The 14,465-nt window shown below is 34.9% G+C and overlaps 1 protein-coding gene across 2 annotated transcripts in view; it reads right to left on the bottom strand.

Moving 5' to 3' along the window:
* The window catches only part of LOC111503801 (uncharacterized), a 169,400-nt gene that overhangs the window by 33,083 nt on the left and 121,852 nt on the right, over positions 1-14,465 (bottom strand). For both annotated transcript variants that reach the window (XM_074175799.1, XM_074175800.1), the window contains exon 5: positions 1,765-2,136. In XM_074175799.1, coding sequence (XP_074031900.1) covers positions 1,765-2,136 — 372 coding nt within the window. The remainder of the gene's footprint in view (positions 1-1,764; positions 2,137-14,465) is intronic.

The following is a 14,465-nucleotide window of genomic DNA, read 5'->3' as shown; positions in this document are numbered from 1 at the left end:
GTTACCGGTTGCGAAGCCGGTATATTTATATTTAGTATCAGCATTGCACCCGTGGAGAGTCGGGTCGGGTCGCTAGTAGCCTGATAAAACCCTTCACTGCTATCCATCTCGAAGCCAGGAAAGATGTCAGTGCCTACTTGAAGTATAATTTACAATATGAATGTAGGTGTATACTTTTTTTCGGTAAAATTATGCCAAATGCTGCCTTGTAAAATCTATTCTAAATAAGTTAAGATTGCTTTACATTTCACTTAACAGTATTTATTGGTTAATCAGCAGACCGAACACAATAACATACCAAAATTTTAAATGATTCGAGCATTCTTCCGCGAGACATTTTGCGTGAGTGTGCATGGTCTTTCTTTGAATATTTAATTATATACCACAATATTCAATATTCTGTGATCGTAAATCACCATATCCTTGAATATTTGGAAGTCTTCAACATATTGAGCGATCATCAATATGGCTTTCGGAAACGGAAATCAACAGGCGACCTTTTATCGTATGTCACCCATATTTGGAATAACGTAATCCAGAAACGTGTAGGTCAAGAGCCGTTGCGCTTGATATTCCTTGGCACGAAGATATGTTCCCTGCAAGTGGCCGTCGATGGACATATCTCGAATACTTTTACCATCAACGCTGGTGTTCCACAGGGATCCATATCGTCTCCAAATCATTTTTATTGTATCTTAACAACTTATTGGAACAAACCAAAAATCCAATATATTGTTTTGCTGACGACAGCAAAACAATATATTGGACGACACGATGTGCAGATGCACATCTTCACCGGTAGCAGGGGGTTGCATATCTTAATGAAGAACTAAAAGTAATTTCGAATTGGGGTGAAAGTAACCACGTTCAATTCAATGCCACGAAAACCCAGGCATCGGTTTTCTCCAAAAAGATGAATAAAAATATCAGGACAGACAATTCCGCTTTCAGCTTCGATAAGTTTGTTGGGGGTTAAAATGGACACCAATATGCCTTGGGACAATTTTATCGCTGGAATTGTAAAGGCTGCTCCTCACAAGCTTGGGAGAGTGTTCCGAACCAAAAACTGTACACACCTCAGCAATTTTTGATGCTTTATAAAGCTTAGGCCAGAACTTCTTTGGAGTATTGTTCTCGTGTTTGGAGCTTCGCTCATAAGCATACCCTGAAGCTGCTGGATTCCATCCAGAAAAGAGCCTAACGCCTGATTGGAGCTCGAACATCACTTGGAACTCTGATGGTTCGGAACATCGAATAAAGGTTGACGATTTGTCACTTTTTTATGGATTATTTCACGGGAGGTGTTCAAGTGATTGGGCACATTTGATTCCAAGAAGAGCAGTACTTATCATAAATACGCGACGCAACTCAGTACACCTCAATCTTCACATCTTGAGGACTCTTTCATTTGGAGAACTGCGTGTAGTTGGAATAAACTTCTTAGAGCGCCTTGAGGATTTTCCTGTAGTACTTGTGTTCTGTCCTTAAAAAAAGCATTTTCGAAAATTCCTAATGTTGCGAAATGCTACAACGTTCTAGATTATTCCTCGAATATCCTGGATACTCAGATATTTGCAAATACTTTCAAACTTTCTTTAATATCCTTAAGCACTTCAAAAATATTGAAAAATTTCCTAAAATATAAACATTGCCGGATTCCAACGACTGTGAAGCTCAACCTACTGTAAATATAGCCTAAAATAGTATATTACTGTTTAGAGAGAGAATTTAGTAACACCTTGTTATAAATATTGTGAAACTCACGATGTTGGCAAATGTAGTTCAAGTGCATCGAACAATCAGTATCGGACCAAAGCCATCCCTTAGTTCCGTCGTACCTAGCGCATTCACCATTTCCCACCGGCAAATTCCAGAAAGATACTGTCACATCGTCTCCTGTTAGCCACTTCCATCCTCGGGTATCCTGATCTCTGATAGTACCCATCCAGTATTGGCCGCTGGAGTCACTTCTGTGTCTCCTCCATAGCTCCCAACTGATGAAGCCCTGGAGTGCCGGATTGCTTTCGTCGACAAGAGTACCTCCTCTCGATCTGCAGAAGGAGAGAGCATCTCGGAACTTCATTGGTTGCCTATTATAAAATATGTAACATTTTCCGTTGTAGGTGGCGGTGCTACCTGAAAGTGAAGAAAAAATCTGAATCTGAACCAATGTTATACAAATACAATCTCTCAGTATATTGAAAAACAGTAACTTTTCATTGTTGGATTTTCGCTGAACAGTTTACAAAATCGCAACACATGTTTCTCTATACAATAGCTTTCTCGAATTTTCATACTGAATGGGACCGCTAGAAGAAGCAATTGTATAGCAAACACGTGTTGTCTGTATAACAAAAAAATCTGTTTAAAATCTGTTTCTCCGTTAATCAGCTGTCGCCCCCATACGAACGACAACTCTCAGAAGTTGAGAAACTTGTGCGAGCTAAGGACTAACGAGGTCTTACCTTTCAACGTGTGATTCCTAACACGGTAAACACGATAAAACAATAGATAGTAATGAATTTTAAGTTGGAATATTAAGTTTCATATAATAATTATGGGCTCACAGAGACATTTTCTTCTATTCTCAAATGAAATATTCCTAATGTAAACTGAAATATTTTTTGTTCGTGATGGATAAACTCCAAAACTACCGATTTCAAAAATTATTTCACGTTAAAAAAGCTACATTATTAGCCAGTGAGGAATATGTGTAGTACTTTCACAGAAAATAATAGAGAATATTTCATAAATTGCAATATTGTAGTCCAAAGCAGTGTTTGTCACCAGTGGCAAATGAAACACAATTTATTTGGTTTTACCATAATTACCATAATTCTAAAATTCAATTGACATGTCCCAATAATGTTCAGGGTTGAGCTTTATCATTTTCATTTTATGTATCTACTCAAAAAAATTGATCATTGATCTTCCCTATTGTGAAATTCAACACTGTCTTTAACAGTATCACTGTTTTCAGAGATGAGTCAATCTGACTGCTAAGAGGTGGAATATATAAGCCAAGAAATTGAATATTTAAACTATAATTTCGGAAAAACTGCTACCTTTACTACAACAACCAAGTTGGACTATATACAAAGATATTCATGCAATATTCCTCAGAGTATAGTTTCTTGCTCAAATTAATCCAGTGATCAGCTACAGATTGGTTCTCAGGTAATGCTCCCAGAGAGTGCAGGACAAATCTAACCAATAGAAATACAATAGTCAAATCAAATGAAATCAAAATTATTTCAATTTTTCAGTACAAATCTAATCAATAGAAATACAATAGTCAAATCAAATGAAATCAAAATTATTTCAATTTTTCAGTACAAATATGTGAAATTTAGTCATTAACATATTATGTCAAAACCACTACAAATGGGTGAAATACACCTTCAGAATGCCTGTTTGTGCTGTTTCACTCCACTCATAGTTGGAATATCATTTAACAGTACATGCTTACATAATTCAAACAAAAATTATTAATTTTTTATTGTCAATTTAGAACAAAAGAAACATAAAAGTGACAGTAAATTGAAATTTGATTGAAATTACAATGGGGGTGAAGGTCGGAAGAAAGTAAACTGTAAGTTACCTTCAGCACTAAATAATGGGTTGTTGGTAATTCATTCCAATATATTTTCAGAATACGTCAAGTATTTTGGAATTTTCTAATATATACTTTTTGATAGCAAATTTGAATTTTTCAATTTTGGATATTGTTTTAAGCTCCATAGGAAGCTGGTTATATAATTTTGGCCCGAAAAATAAGACGAATCTTTGCGTATGGGATTTTCGATAATGGGGGGTTCTAACATTTTGATTATCAGTAAATCTAGTTTTTTTAAAAGTTGTCGTTGTATATTGTTGTCGTTTGTCGTTTGAAAATGTCCTTATAGGACGAAACTGCAGTAAAGTTAGTTACAAATACAATTGGAACAAAAAAATGGTAGTTTTATTTCTCATTTTTCATTAGAAACAATTAGTATTCATTTGAGATTTACATCTGGCGAATCAATCTAGTGTAACCTGTCCATAAAATAATTTTCTTTAAGAGTCTTTTTTTTTGCAGTCATTAAGGTACTGAATGGGTAGGGTGAAAAGAATACTTCACAATTTGAACAACACCCAATGCTAACTCGCTCAGAAGATGACACAGTGTTTTGAAACAATTGTTAGCATCGAATTTTGATATTGTCTGAAATAATGAAGTATTATTTTCACCCTACCAAAGTCAATTGAAATGAATTTACACATATTAGAAGCCGGAAATGAAGAACAACATAGTATGAAACAAAACCATGTCCCTATGTATTATGCTTAGATCTTTAAAACTTCGCAATGGATTTTGATGCGGTTTTTTCAATAGATAGGGTAATTCAAGAGGATGATTTATGCAGGGTGTCAATTTGAAAACTTCCCACCCTCAATATCATCTTTCCAAAAAAACAGGTAAATTTTATTGTCGAGGGGGGCAGTCTCGGAGACTATTTGTACCCTCGTGGTTCAACTTCCTAGGAGGAGTGGATGTTACCCTTAGCATTTTTAATGGAAATTGGGGTAAAGTAGCACATCATTTTGATTGGCGTTGAATTCTACTTTCAATATTACCCTGACTTATTATTTTTTTATGAGAATTTTCCGAAAAATATATATCGTTTCAACTTACACATGTAATTAGAAAATGCCTGTTCTGAGATACATTATTTTATTAACTCCTTTTGATAAAAATGGTTACAAGAGTAGCTGGCACTGTTCTAACCTCTGGATGACAGGAATAAATGTATAACGTTTGGGATTTTTTATTTTTTGGCTATTTCCTTTTTACAAAATAACATTTAATCGGCGAAAAAGACATTTGAAACATAGAATTTACTTACCCTTATCTTGTAAACTGTTCAAAATATCGTCCATTTTGTTCTTAACAGTAATGAAGTCTGTTTTCGAACTCTCCTCTAACGTTACGGAAAACTTCACAAGGAATTGACTGGCACTGCGCTGTAATTCGTTTTTTGAGTTCTTCAATATCAGGAGGTTGTGTTTTATAAACAACTGATTTAAGATGCCTCTAAAGAAATAATCTAAGGGTGTTGAATCTGGTGATCTCGAAGGCCATTCAACTGATCCCCTTGTGCCATCCAACTATTTGGAAATCTCTCGTTTAACCACTGTCGGAAGGGAGTAAAATAATGAGTTGAAGCACCTTACTGCTGAAAATGTAGCAGATCCTCCTGCATAGGTCCATTATCCTCTGCATCCATTTGAGTTTCTAGCTCGTGAGTTATAAGAGGATCGATAATCTCTCCAAGCATTCCAAGGTACAGATTGCCAGTTGAGTTTTCTCTGGCATTTTCAAAAATATCAGCCCAAATAATAACTTTTTTTGAGTGTTGTGGAAGCCCTTCCCGAAAAATATGTGGGTTTTCGTCATTCCAATAGACACAATTTTGTCTATTAACATTTCCATTCAGAAAAAATAAACACTTATCGTTGAAACAGATGTTTACCAGAAGATTAGGGAGAATATTGACTCGATGAGACATGATTTCACAAAACTCTATTCTTCTATCATAATCATCATTGTGGAGCTCTTGAAGAATCTGCATTTTATGAGGATGAAATGTATGCCTTTTCAATGCTTTTCTTACAGTTTGGCGTGACATTTCCGTCTGTTCTGAGACTTATCGTAAGGAGCATGTGGGCTCTGCAGCAAATGTTCTCAAAACTTCAATTTGAGCTGCTTCATTTTTTTTTGTCCCTGAACCAGTTTCCTGCAACTCATTCACTAAATCAAGTACATATCGGTGGCTTACAGTACACTTTGAATGTATTTCGTTGAAAATATGTACCGCCCTTCGTGCGCACTTTCCAACTTCTCCATAAATTATAATCATTTTAATTCTGTTTCGTAGAATGTAAACCGTTTTTACACTTTCATACACTCATTAAAACGTCCAACAGGTACAACTGTATGAACAATACTACCACATCGTTCAAATTTGCAAACTTATTACAGCAGAAGTAGCAAAAAAAGACGGCTATATGTACACTTTCTGCGATGAGAAATAAAAATTCGGCATTTACTATACACAACTTCACTACCATCTACATTTCACTATTAGACTAGTTTTTGAATCAAATTAATTGAAGCTGATGGCTAATGTTAATGGTACCACCTGATATTCCTGTCAGTTCTGCTCAAATCATGAATGTCAGTATAGGCGTACTGATAATCACTTCTGTTAGTTTAGAACGCAATTTTTCGCAAAATGCTCATAAAAAATAATAAGTCAGGGTATCATTGGAAGCAGAGTTGAACGCCAATCAAAATGATGTGCCACTTGACTTTCTTTCCCATTTGAAATTATAAGGGTAACATCTACATCTCTTAGGGAGTTGAACCACGAGGGCTACAAATAGTCCTTGAGAGCGTCCCCCTCGACAAATAAATTGTGTTGTCATAAATAAACACATCTTTTGGGTTCACATTGCAACCCTACGAGATAGATGAAAAAATATAGGACACACTACAAACAGATAACTGATAATATAGATATAATACTATCGAGCAAGTTTGTGTATGAAATGTGGATAAAGAGAGAACTATTTATAGAGTGAAAAGTCTATTGTCTCTTTGTAAAAAATTGATTGGCATGAATATATATCTTGAGAACATAACAAGTAACGTTCTCACCTACATCACAATCAACTTTCACTGAGACGCTAGATATTCCTTATTTTAACCTAGTCTCCTCCTGAAAATATCATGTAATTATAAGCGGTGGTTATTATTGTCTTCTGATTCATTAATCATACCTTCATTCCCAAGATAGTTCAAAAAGTACATGTTACCACGCCTCAGACGTCAATTTTAACAAATGTTAATTGAAAATAGGAGGCTATTATTCCAAGAAAGTAATAAGACCTGTTTGTTTTTGTCTTTCCTTTGCTAATATACATTATTGTTTCTTGGGAATTGTTCAAGAATGCTGTTGTGTATTTTTGAGGTAGATGTAGATTGTCATCTTGGAACACCGAAAAATGAAAAATTTTTCAATTGATCAACCTTTCTATTCTGTAACGTACTTTTTTTTCATCCAAAATTCTGTTATTTGATATATTCGGAAATGAATTTAATTTCCATATATTCATTAATAGATGAAATCATCAAAAAATTTCAAAGAGTGATCCTTAGACAGACATATTTAGTCCTTTTCAATAAAAGAAAACAAGATCTATTTACATTAATGATTGATATTCGTGGATTTAGTCTTCTATAAATAGATCTGATATTTGGCACCTTCGTACTGGCAGATGCCATCGTCCTTAAAATATGAGAGGTAAATAATATCCCAGAAGAATTGAGGATTTATTTCAGATTCACTTTCAGTTCTGATATAATATATATATTTTGGACAAATAAAAAAAAGTGACTCATAGGCGCGATTTTTAGTAAAAGAGTTAATACAACACAACCAGAATTTGACACACCAGTTTCAATTTGAAATGTTGAATCTGATAAAAGCAAACTTACGATAAATGATATGAAATGATTTTCTGACATAAAAGTACACCAACTGTGAACCAAGTTAACCTTTGCGACCCTTCTTGAAACATAATCTTGAATAGAATCATACAAAGAAGCCAAGATCTTCAATCAATCATCATTATAATCGACCCAAAAATTTGGGACTGAAGCCCAGTTGTTCAAGTTTTAAGCTCAGTTCAAATGGGATAAATTATAAAAGGCAGGTTAAATGGTAAACCTGGTTAATTTCACTATATAAGCGGAGTTTGAACCAATATAACCCAGAAATGAGGCGTGTTGTTGCACAACTCGCTATATCCAATTTTGTCAACATCTCAGGTAACAGTGGATTCATAATCTATCATTGCTCCCTCACAAAATTTCATCTATTCTCGAAATATTTTCAAAAACCGATATATCGAGTCACGATTATACATTTGTATTCTGTGGCATTCGAATTGAATTTGGAATTCATTCAATGTTTCGTGATTTTATGACGACTGAAAATTGCCCACATTGGAAGTATTGATGGTTTTGTTTAGTGTAGTTTATATTGAGAAAATCATATATTTTAAGCAAAGGTTAGACCCCATTTCACCCAACTCTATGATTGTGATAGGTAATGCAAGTTATGATTCCAGAAAAATTGTAATAATACTAACTAATATATCGGATATCATTGAGGAACTTCGACAAAAAACCTATCAATATTACTGAAGTTTTTTTTCCAACCGTAATTTTAACACCTCGACACGTGTTTCGATCACCAAGTGATGATCTTCAAGAGAAAGAGAGTAATATTCATTACTGCACCAAAGATTCCAAACAGTGCATCACGAGTAGGAAACCTATCATTTGATGAAAGTATGGTTGAAAAAAATTTATTGTCTATAGTATGTTCAAATTGAGCTCGTTCCACAAAATATATGGTCGACAAGATTGCACGAAAACGAAATATTATTCGGCGTCTGCCTCCTTATCTTTGCGAACTCAATCCCATTGAACTCGTTTGGGATGAAGTGAAGAGTTTCGTTGCAATGAGAAAAACGATATTTAAAATAAAAGGTGTCAAAATACCCTTTAAGGAGTCTTTAATATATATATATATATATATATATATATATATATATATATATATATATATATATAACACAGTATAATGTTTGTTTTTACCAATTTTTTTCTTGAGTAACCATAGGTGTTTATTATCTGTTATGTGAATATTTCAAACTGAAATACTGAAATGCTGAAACAGTATCGAATGAATATGAATAAATAAACAAAATGTATGTAATATAAATACTCCGAACCGTTACTTGAAGAAAATTAATAACACTATCCATGAAAATAATTATAGAAATTCCACAATACATTTCATTCAAGACGAGGCGTTACTGATAAAGCTAACGAGTAGCGAAACGCATTTTGAATAAAATTCATTTAAAAAAATCTATAATCATTATCGTGGATAGATGTACGTATGTATGTAGCGAATATTTTGTATTGTTTTCCATTTTCTTTTGTATTTTTCGATGATATAAATTAGAATTACTTGGAGATGTAATGATGAAAAAAAAAATCAATATGGTGAACTGTCACTATAGTTCTATTCATTCTTTCGAAAGATTGAGAATGTAATAATAATAATAATTATGATAATGATAGTAATAATATACTCTAAATATAATAGAATCTAGATAAACCTGAATAGGCTTCACAGTTTTGAATGAAAATAGAACAATTTCTATTATTTTTTTTCATGTATTTATACATTTCTCAAAAAATCAATTGTAATTTTTTTCAGACTCATTTTTCAAATGCCGAAGACCCTCAAATGAACATCAAGTATTGAAAATAAAAATTTTTCATCAGAAGTAAATCTCGTTTTCAATTTACTACAATATTTCAGTGCAACAAAGTTCAAACAAACATGAGTGTTTCTAGTGGTCGAAAACTCTGGATCCATAAGGTAATCTAATAACGCTCGCACGCCCCTATCAAAGTTATCAATTAACAAAGATCCTAACAATATGCAAAGTCTCATATTAACGAAGTAGAATATTCCACTTCATGTTACTGATCAAAACTTGGTTTCGAAGTTACCAATTAGTTCTGAGAAATGTTACCCTATCCAATCACGAGGAACTTATAGAGCGGTTGTTAATTTCACCGAATCTAAAGTGACGATCCAGAACTTTCAATTAGTGTAGAAATGATAATCCTAGGACTATGGTATTATTCCAAAAATCATTTCATACCTTTGTGAAAGTGGTTGACAATGTTTCATGGTGAATTTCACTGGTTCGGACTTCCACAAATAAAATAAAATGGTCAAGATAAAAGATGAAAATGACCACAGAGTAAAAAGAAATAAAATAAGAATTAACAATGAAATTATATAAAATAAATTTTTCATTAAATTTTCATTTTTATTGTTTATATAGTTTTTCATTTGATTTAATTTTTTGCTTATTTTTATCTATCATTTTTTCACTCTGTGGTCATTTAAGAATGAATGTCTTGATTATTTAATTTTATTCGTTTCATTATATTTTCATTTCACTTTTCATTGCTTATATATAATTGATATTTCAGCTATTTATCCTAATTTTATTTGTTCTTTCATAGATTTCGAATTATTAGACAATGAAAGTCCGAACTAATGAAATTCATATCATACCTGTTTTCTGAAAGAGGTTGAGGAATACAGGACATGTGATAGTGAATATATTCTGAAAATTCCACGTGCCGTTCAAACCGGGAACGGACAAACGAACAACTTATAACAGGTTAATGTGTAGGAGCGTTTATGAACAAGTAACGAATCCTGAGGTACGCCATTAGTAACAATTCGGGTGACCGAAGTGAGTACTGTTAGGTTAGGTAGGTAGAGTAGCTGGAAAGGAATCTGACATCCGTCAGTGGAATTTTAACCTAGAACTCTGGTATAGACACACCCCGTGTTCTACCAAGTATCCACGAAGATGGTTTGACAAAAACTATTTCAGTTTCCAACTAATCTCAATATGTTATAGTGTAATGAATTTTAAAAATACCAATTTCTTTACAACATTATGAATTTTTGGTGGGGAACACTCGTTTGCTCTTTTCAAGCCTATTTTTTATTGTTTGAAGGTGGTTTCGTGGTGTATTTAATCAGTTCGGACTTCCATTGTTTAATAATAACCCTGAAAAAATCAAAAAGATTAACCGAAAATAACAATTTTATTAAACAAAAAACTGAAATTATAAAGAAGTAACATACAACAACAACCAAACAAGTAAAAATTGAAATATTATTAAAAGCTGAAAAAATTGAAAAATTAAAAATATTATTAACAAAAAATGAAAAAATTATAAAAATTAAAAGATTTCAAACCAAGATATGTCACAACGTTTCGATTGTTAGTATCAACAATCGCCTTCGGGTGATAACTGGACTCATTCCTCCGAGATCTGACTATAGGTCATTCGAGTACTTCCACCTATCCCCTCTTCCCTCTTTCCGCTTTATTGGTTTTGGCGGGAGATGACCGTTTGGCGGGAGTTGGTCGTTTTTCGCTTGAATAGAGGTTTCCATATGTTACGTATCTCTACGCTAGCTTGACTAAATGCGTTGTTGGACAAACATATACGCGGCTTCTTTGAATTTTCGCCTAAACCAGTGTTCCTCTCTGTGGATGATTTCAGCTTGAGCCCACTTGATGTTGTGTTGATGAGTCCAAACATGCGCTGCTATTCCGAATTTGCTGGTTTCTCCTCGCTGTGTGTGCTTCTTGTGCTCAGCAATGCGAACTTTCAATGGCATCTTAGTTTCACTGATGTATGATTCTCCGCACTCGCAGGGTATCCGTTAAATGCAATTCTTGGAATCGCAGTCCGCGTTTGGTGGCCTGGTTTTCGTGAGGCTGCTACGGATAGTGTTCCTAGATCTGAAGCAGGTCCTGATGTTATAATTGGACCCAATCTGTTTTATCCTTTCCGATAATCCTCTGATGTAGGGAAGTACAAGTACTGGTTGTGGCGGCTTCTCTTCCTTGTGGAGTTCTTGCTGTCTTCTAGCTGAGGCCTGTTTTACCATTTCTTTGGAGTAACCATTCCGTTGAAGGTCATTTTTGATGATGCCTAGTTTCTTTTCGAGACCTTCCTTTGTATTACAGAGCCCAAAAGCACGATCCAGTAGAGTCTTGATGATGATTCCTCTCTTAGTCGATTGATGGTGGTTGGATTTCTGGTTCAGATACTGTCCTGTGTGAGTGGGTTTTCGATATACAGATGTTTCCCATTTAGTGTCGGTCCTCTTCAACACGTTTAAGAAAGGCAATTCGTTGTGGCTTTCCTTCTCCATTGTGATGGATACTGATCTCTACGAACAGAAGATCGAAGAGATGCTTCAGAAAGGAAAATAGACGAAGATCGTAAGAGACCCTGCTGCATCAATTAAAAGGAAGTTGTACCAGACTTTGAAAAAATACCAAGTCTATTTTACGGAAAGAGAGAGATCATCGCCAACACCACACCACAGTAAGCCCCCTCACTTGTATGGACTACCCAAAATCCACAAAAAGGATGTTCCGCTCAGACCGATCATTAGCTCCAGAGCTTCAGCCACTCAGAACTTGGCCAGATTTTTACTACCAATAATTTAACCACTGCAAGGTTAAACATCATGTTTTGTGAAAAATTCAGGGCATTTCGTTGAACTACTAGGGGAAATCGAAGTCAAAGAGCAGGATCCACTGATCAGTTTCGACGTGGAAAACCTCTACACCAACGTTCCTGTCGAAGGAACATTTCAAATCATACAGAAGAAGCTATCCGAAGATAGGGACCTGAAAGATAGAACAAACTTACCGATACAAGTAATCATGGAATTACTAGGATGCTGTGTACGAAACTGCTCCTTCCAATTGAAGGACGAATTCTTTACGCAAGATGAGGGACTGCCAATTGGATCGCCACTTTCACCTGTTATAGCCAATTTATATATGGAGTGGTTCGAAACTTTGGCCATGGAAGAAGCCCACAAGAAGCCTCGAGTCTGGTTGAGATATGTAGACGACACCTTCATAATATGGAACCATGGGAATGCCGAACTAGACACTTTCCTGAATCACATCAACAACGTAAGACCTTCCATCACTTTCACAATGGAGAAGTGAAGAGGACCGACACTAAATGGGAAACATCTGTATATCGAAAACCCACCCACACAGGACATTATCTGAACCAGAAATCCAACCACCATCAATCGACTAAGAGAGGAATCATCATCAAGACTCTACTGGATCGTGCTTTTGGGCTCTGTAATACAAAGGAAGGTCTCGAAAAGAGATTAGGCATCATCAAAAATGACCTTCAATGGAATGGTTACTCCAAAGTGATGATAGAACAGGCCTTAGCTAGAAGACAGCAAAAACTCCACAAGAAAGAAAAGCCGCCACAACCAGTACTTGTACTTCCCTGCATCAGAGGATTATCGGAAAGGATAAGACGAATTGGGTCCAATTATAACATCAGGACCTGCTACAGATCTGGGAACACTATCCGTAGTAGCCTCACGAAAACCAGGCCACCAAACGCGGACTGCGATTCCAAGAATTGCATTTACCGGATACCCTGTGAGTGCGGAGAATCATACATCAGTGAAACTAAGATGCCATTGGAAGTTCGCATTGCTGAGCACAAGAAACACACAGCGAGGAGAAACCAGCAAATTCGGAATAGCAGAGAATGTTTGGACTCATCAACACAACATCAAGTGGGCTCAAGCTGAAATCATCCCCAAAGAGGAACACTGGTTCAGGCGAAAATTCAAAGAAGCCGCGTATATGTTTGTCCAACGACGCATTTAGTCAAGCTAACGTAGAGATACGTAACATATGGAAACCTCTATTCAAGCGAAAAACTACCAACTCCCGCCAAACGGTCATCTCCCGCCAAAACCAATGAAGCGGAAAGAGGAAAGAGGGGATAGGTGGAAGTACTCGAATGACCTATAGTCAGATCTCGGAGGAATAAGTCCAGTTATCACCCGAAGACGATTGTGGTCACGTGGTCATTCATTAAAGCTATTTAAACTGATTTTGAAAAAATATTCCAAAATTAGAATCCATCATGATACATCCAGTGAATCACATACAGCAACAAATCGAGTCGAAAGCATTTCAAAAAAAACCTTTTTTTCCTAATAAAATTATTCTAAATATTGAATTTTTTTCAAAAGACATTTGTTTGTGGAGGACTCAATATAGTTTACTATTTTTTGAGTTTATAATCTTCCACGATCTAAAAAAATGAAAGCCAAATTAATAGAAAATCTGCTGTGTAGTAAAAGGCAAACTGAAAAGTTCACCCCGAAAAGTTGCTGTGAAGTGTGAACTACTGAAAAGTTCAATTAGTCAGTAACTTATCGTATCTGTATATTTTGCCTCCATATTGGAAAATATCAATCACTTAAGCAAGCTGAGTATCAATATTTAATAAATTGACCGTTATTACGTGGTAGGAGATCATAATGAAAAGAGAAATGAAAATTTCTATGTTTTTTACCACTTTTAATTGTAACTAACTTTACTGCAGTTTCGTCCTATATGGACATTTTCAAACTAATACAATTACTAATACAAAACTTATTGTGTATGTTGACTTGTGATTCTTGTCCAAAACGTTATATTGGCCAAACAGTGAGAATCTTTCAATAAAAAATGAAAGAACATATGGGTCATTTCTTGAATATGAAGACCAATTCTACATTTGCAAATCATCTTTTTATAGAGGAATATGAATTCTACTAAGATTATGAAGTATCACATTTGGAAGAGGAATTTTTGGAACACAATCTTTTGAAGTGCTTAGAAATTAATAGATTTATGGATTCTGAAAATTTTCTGAATGACCGCAAAGAATTGAATACGTATTTTGTTCTGAA

This window comes from Leptinotarsa decemlineata, unplaced genomic scaffold, assembly GCF_025532065.1.
Source record: "Leptinotarsa decemlineata unplaced genomic scaffold, Ldec_3_MD MMD2_tig00001344_RagTag_RagTag, whole genome shotgun sequence".
Taxonomy (NCBI): Eukaryota; Metazoa; Arthropoda; class Insecta; order Coleoptera; family Chrysomelidae; genus Leptinotarsa; species Leptinotarsa decemlineata.
The sequence above is the reverse complement of the archived record's forward strand: the minus strand, read 5'-3'. Positions and strand labels throughout refer to the sequence as shown.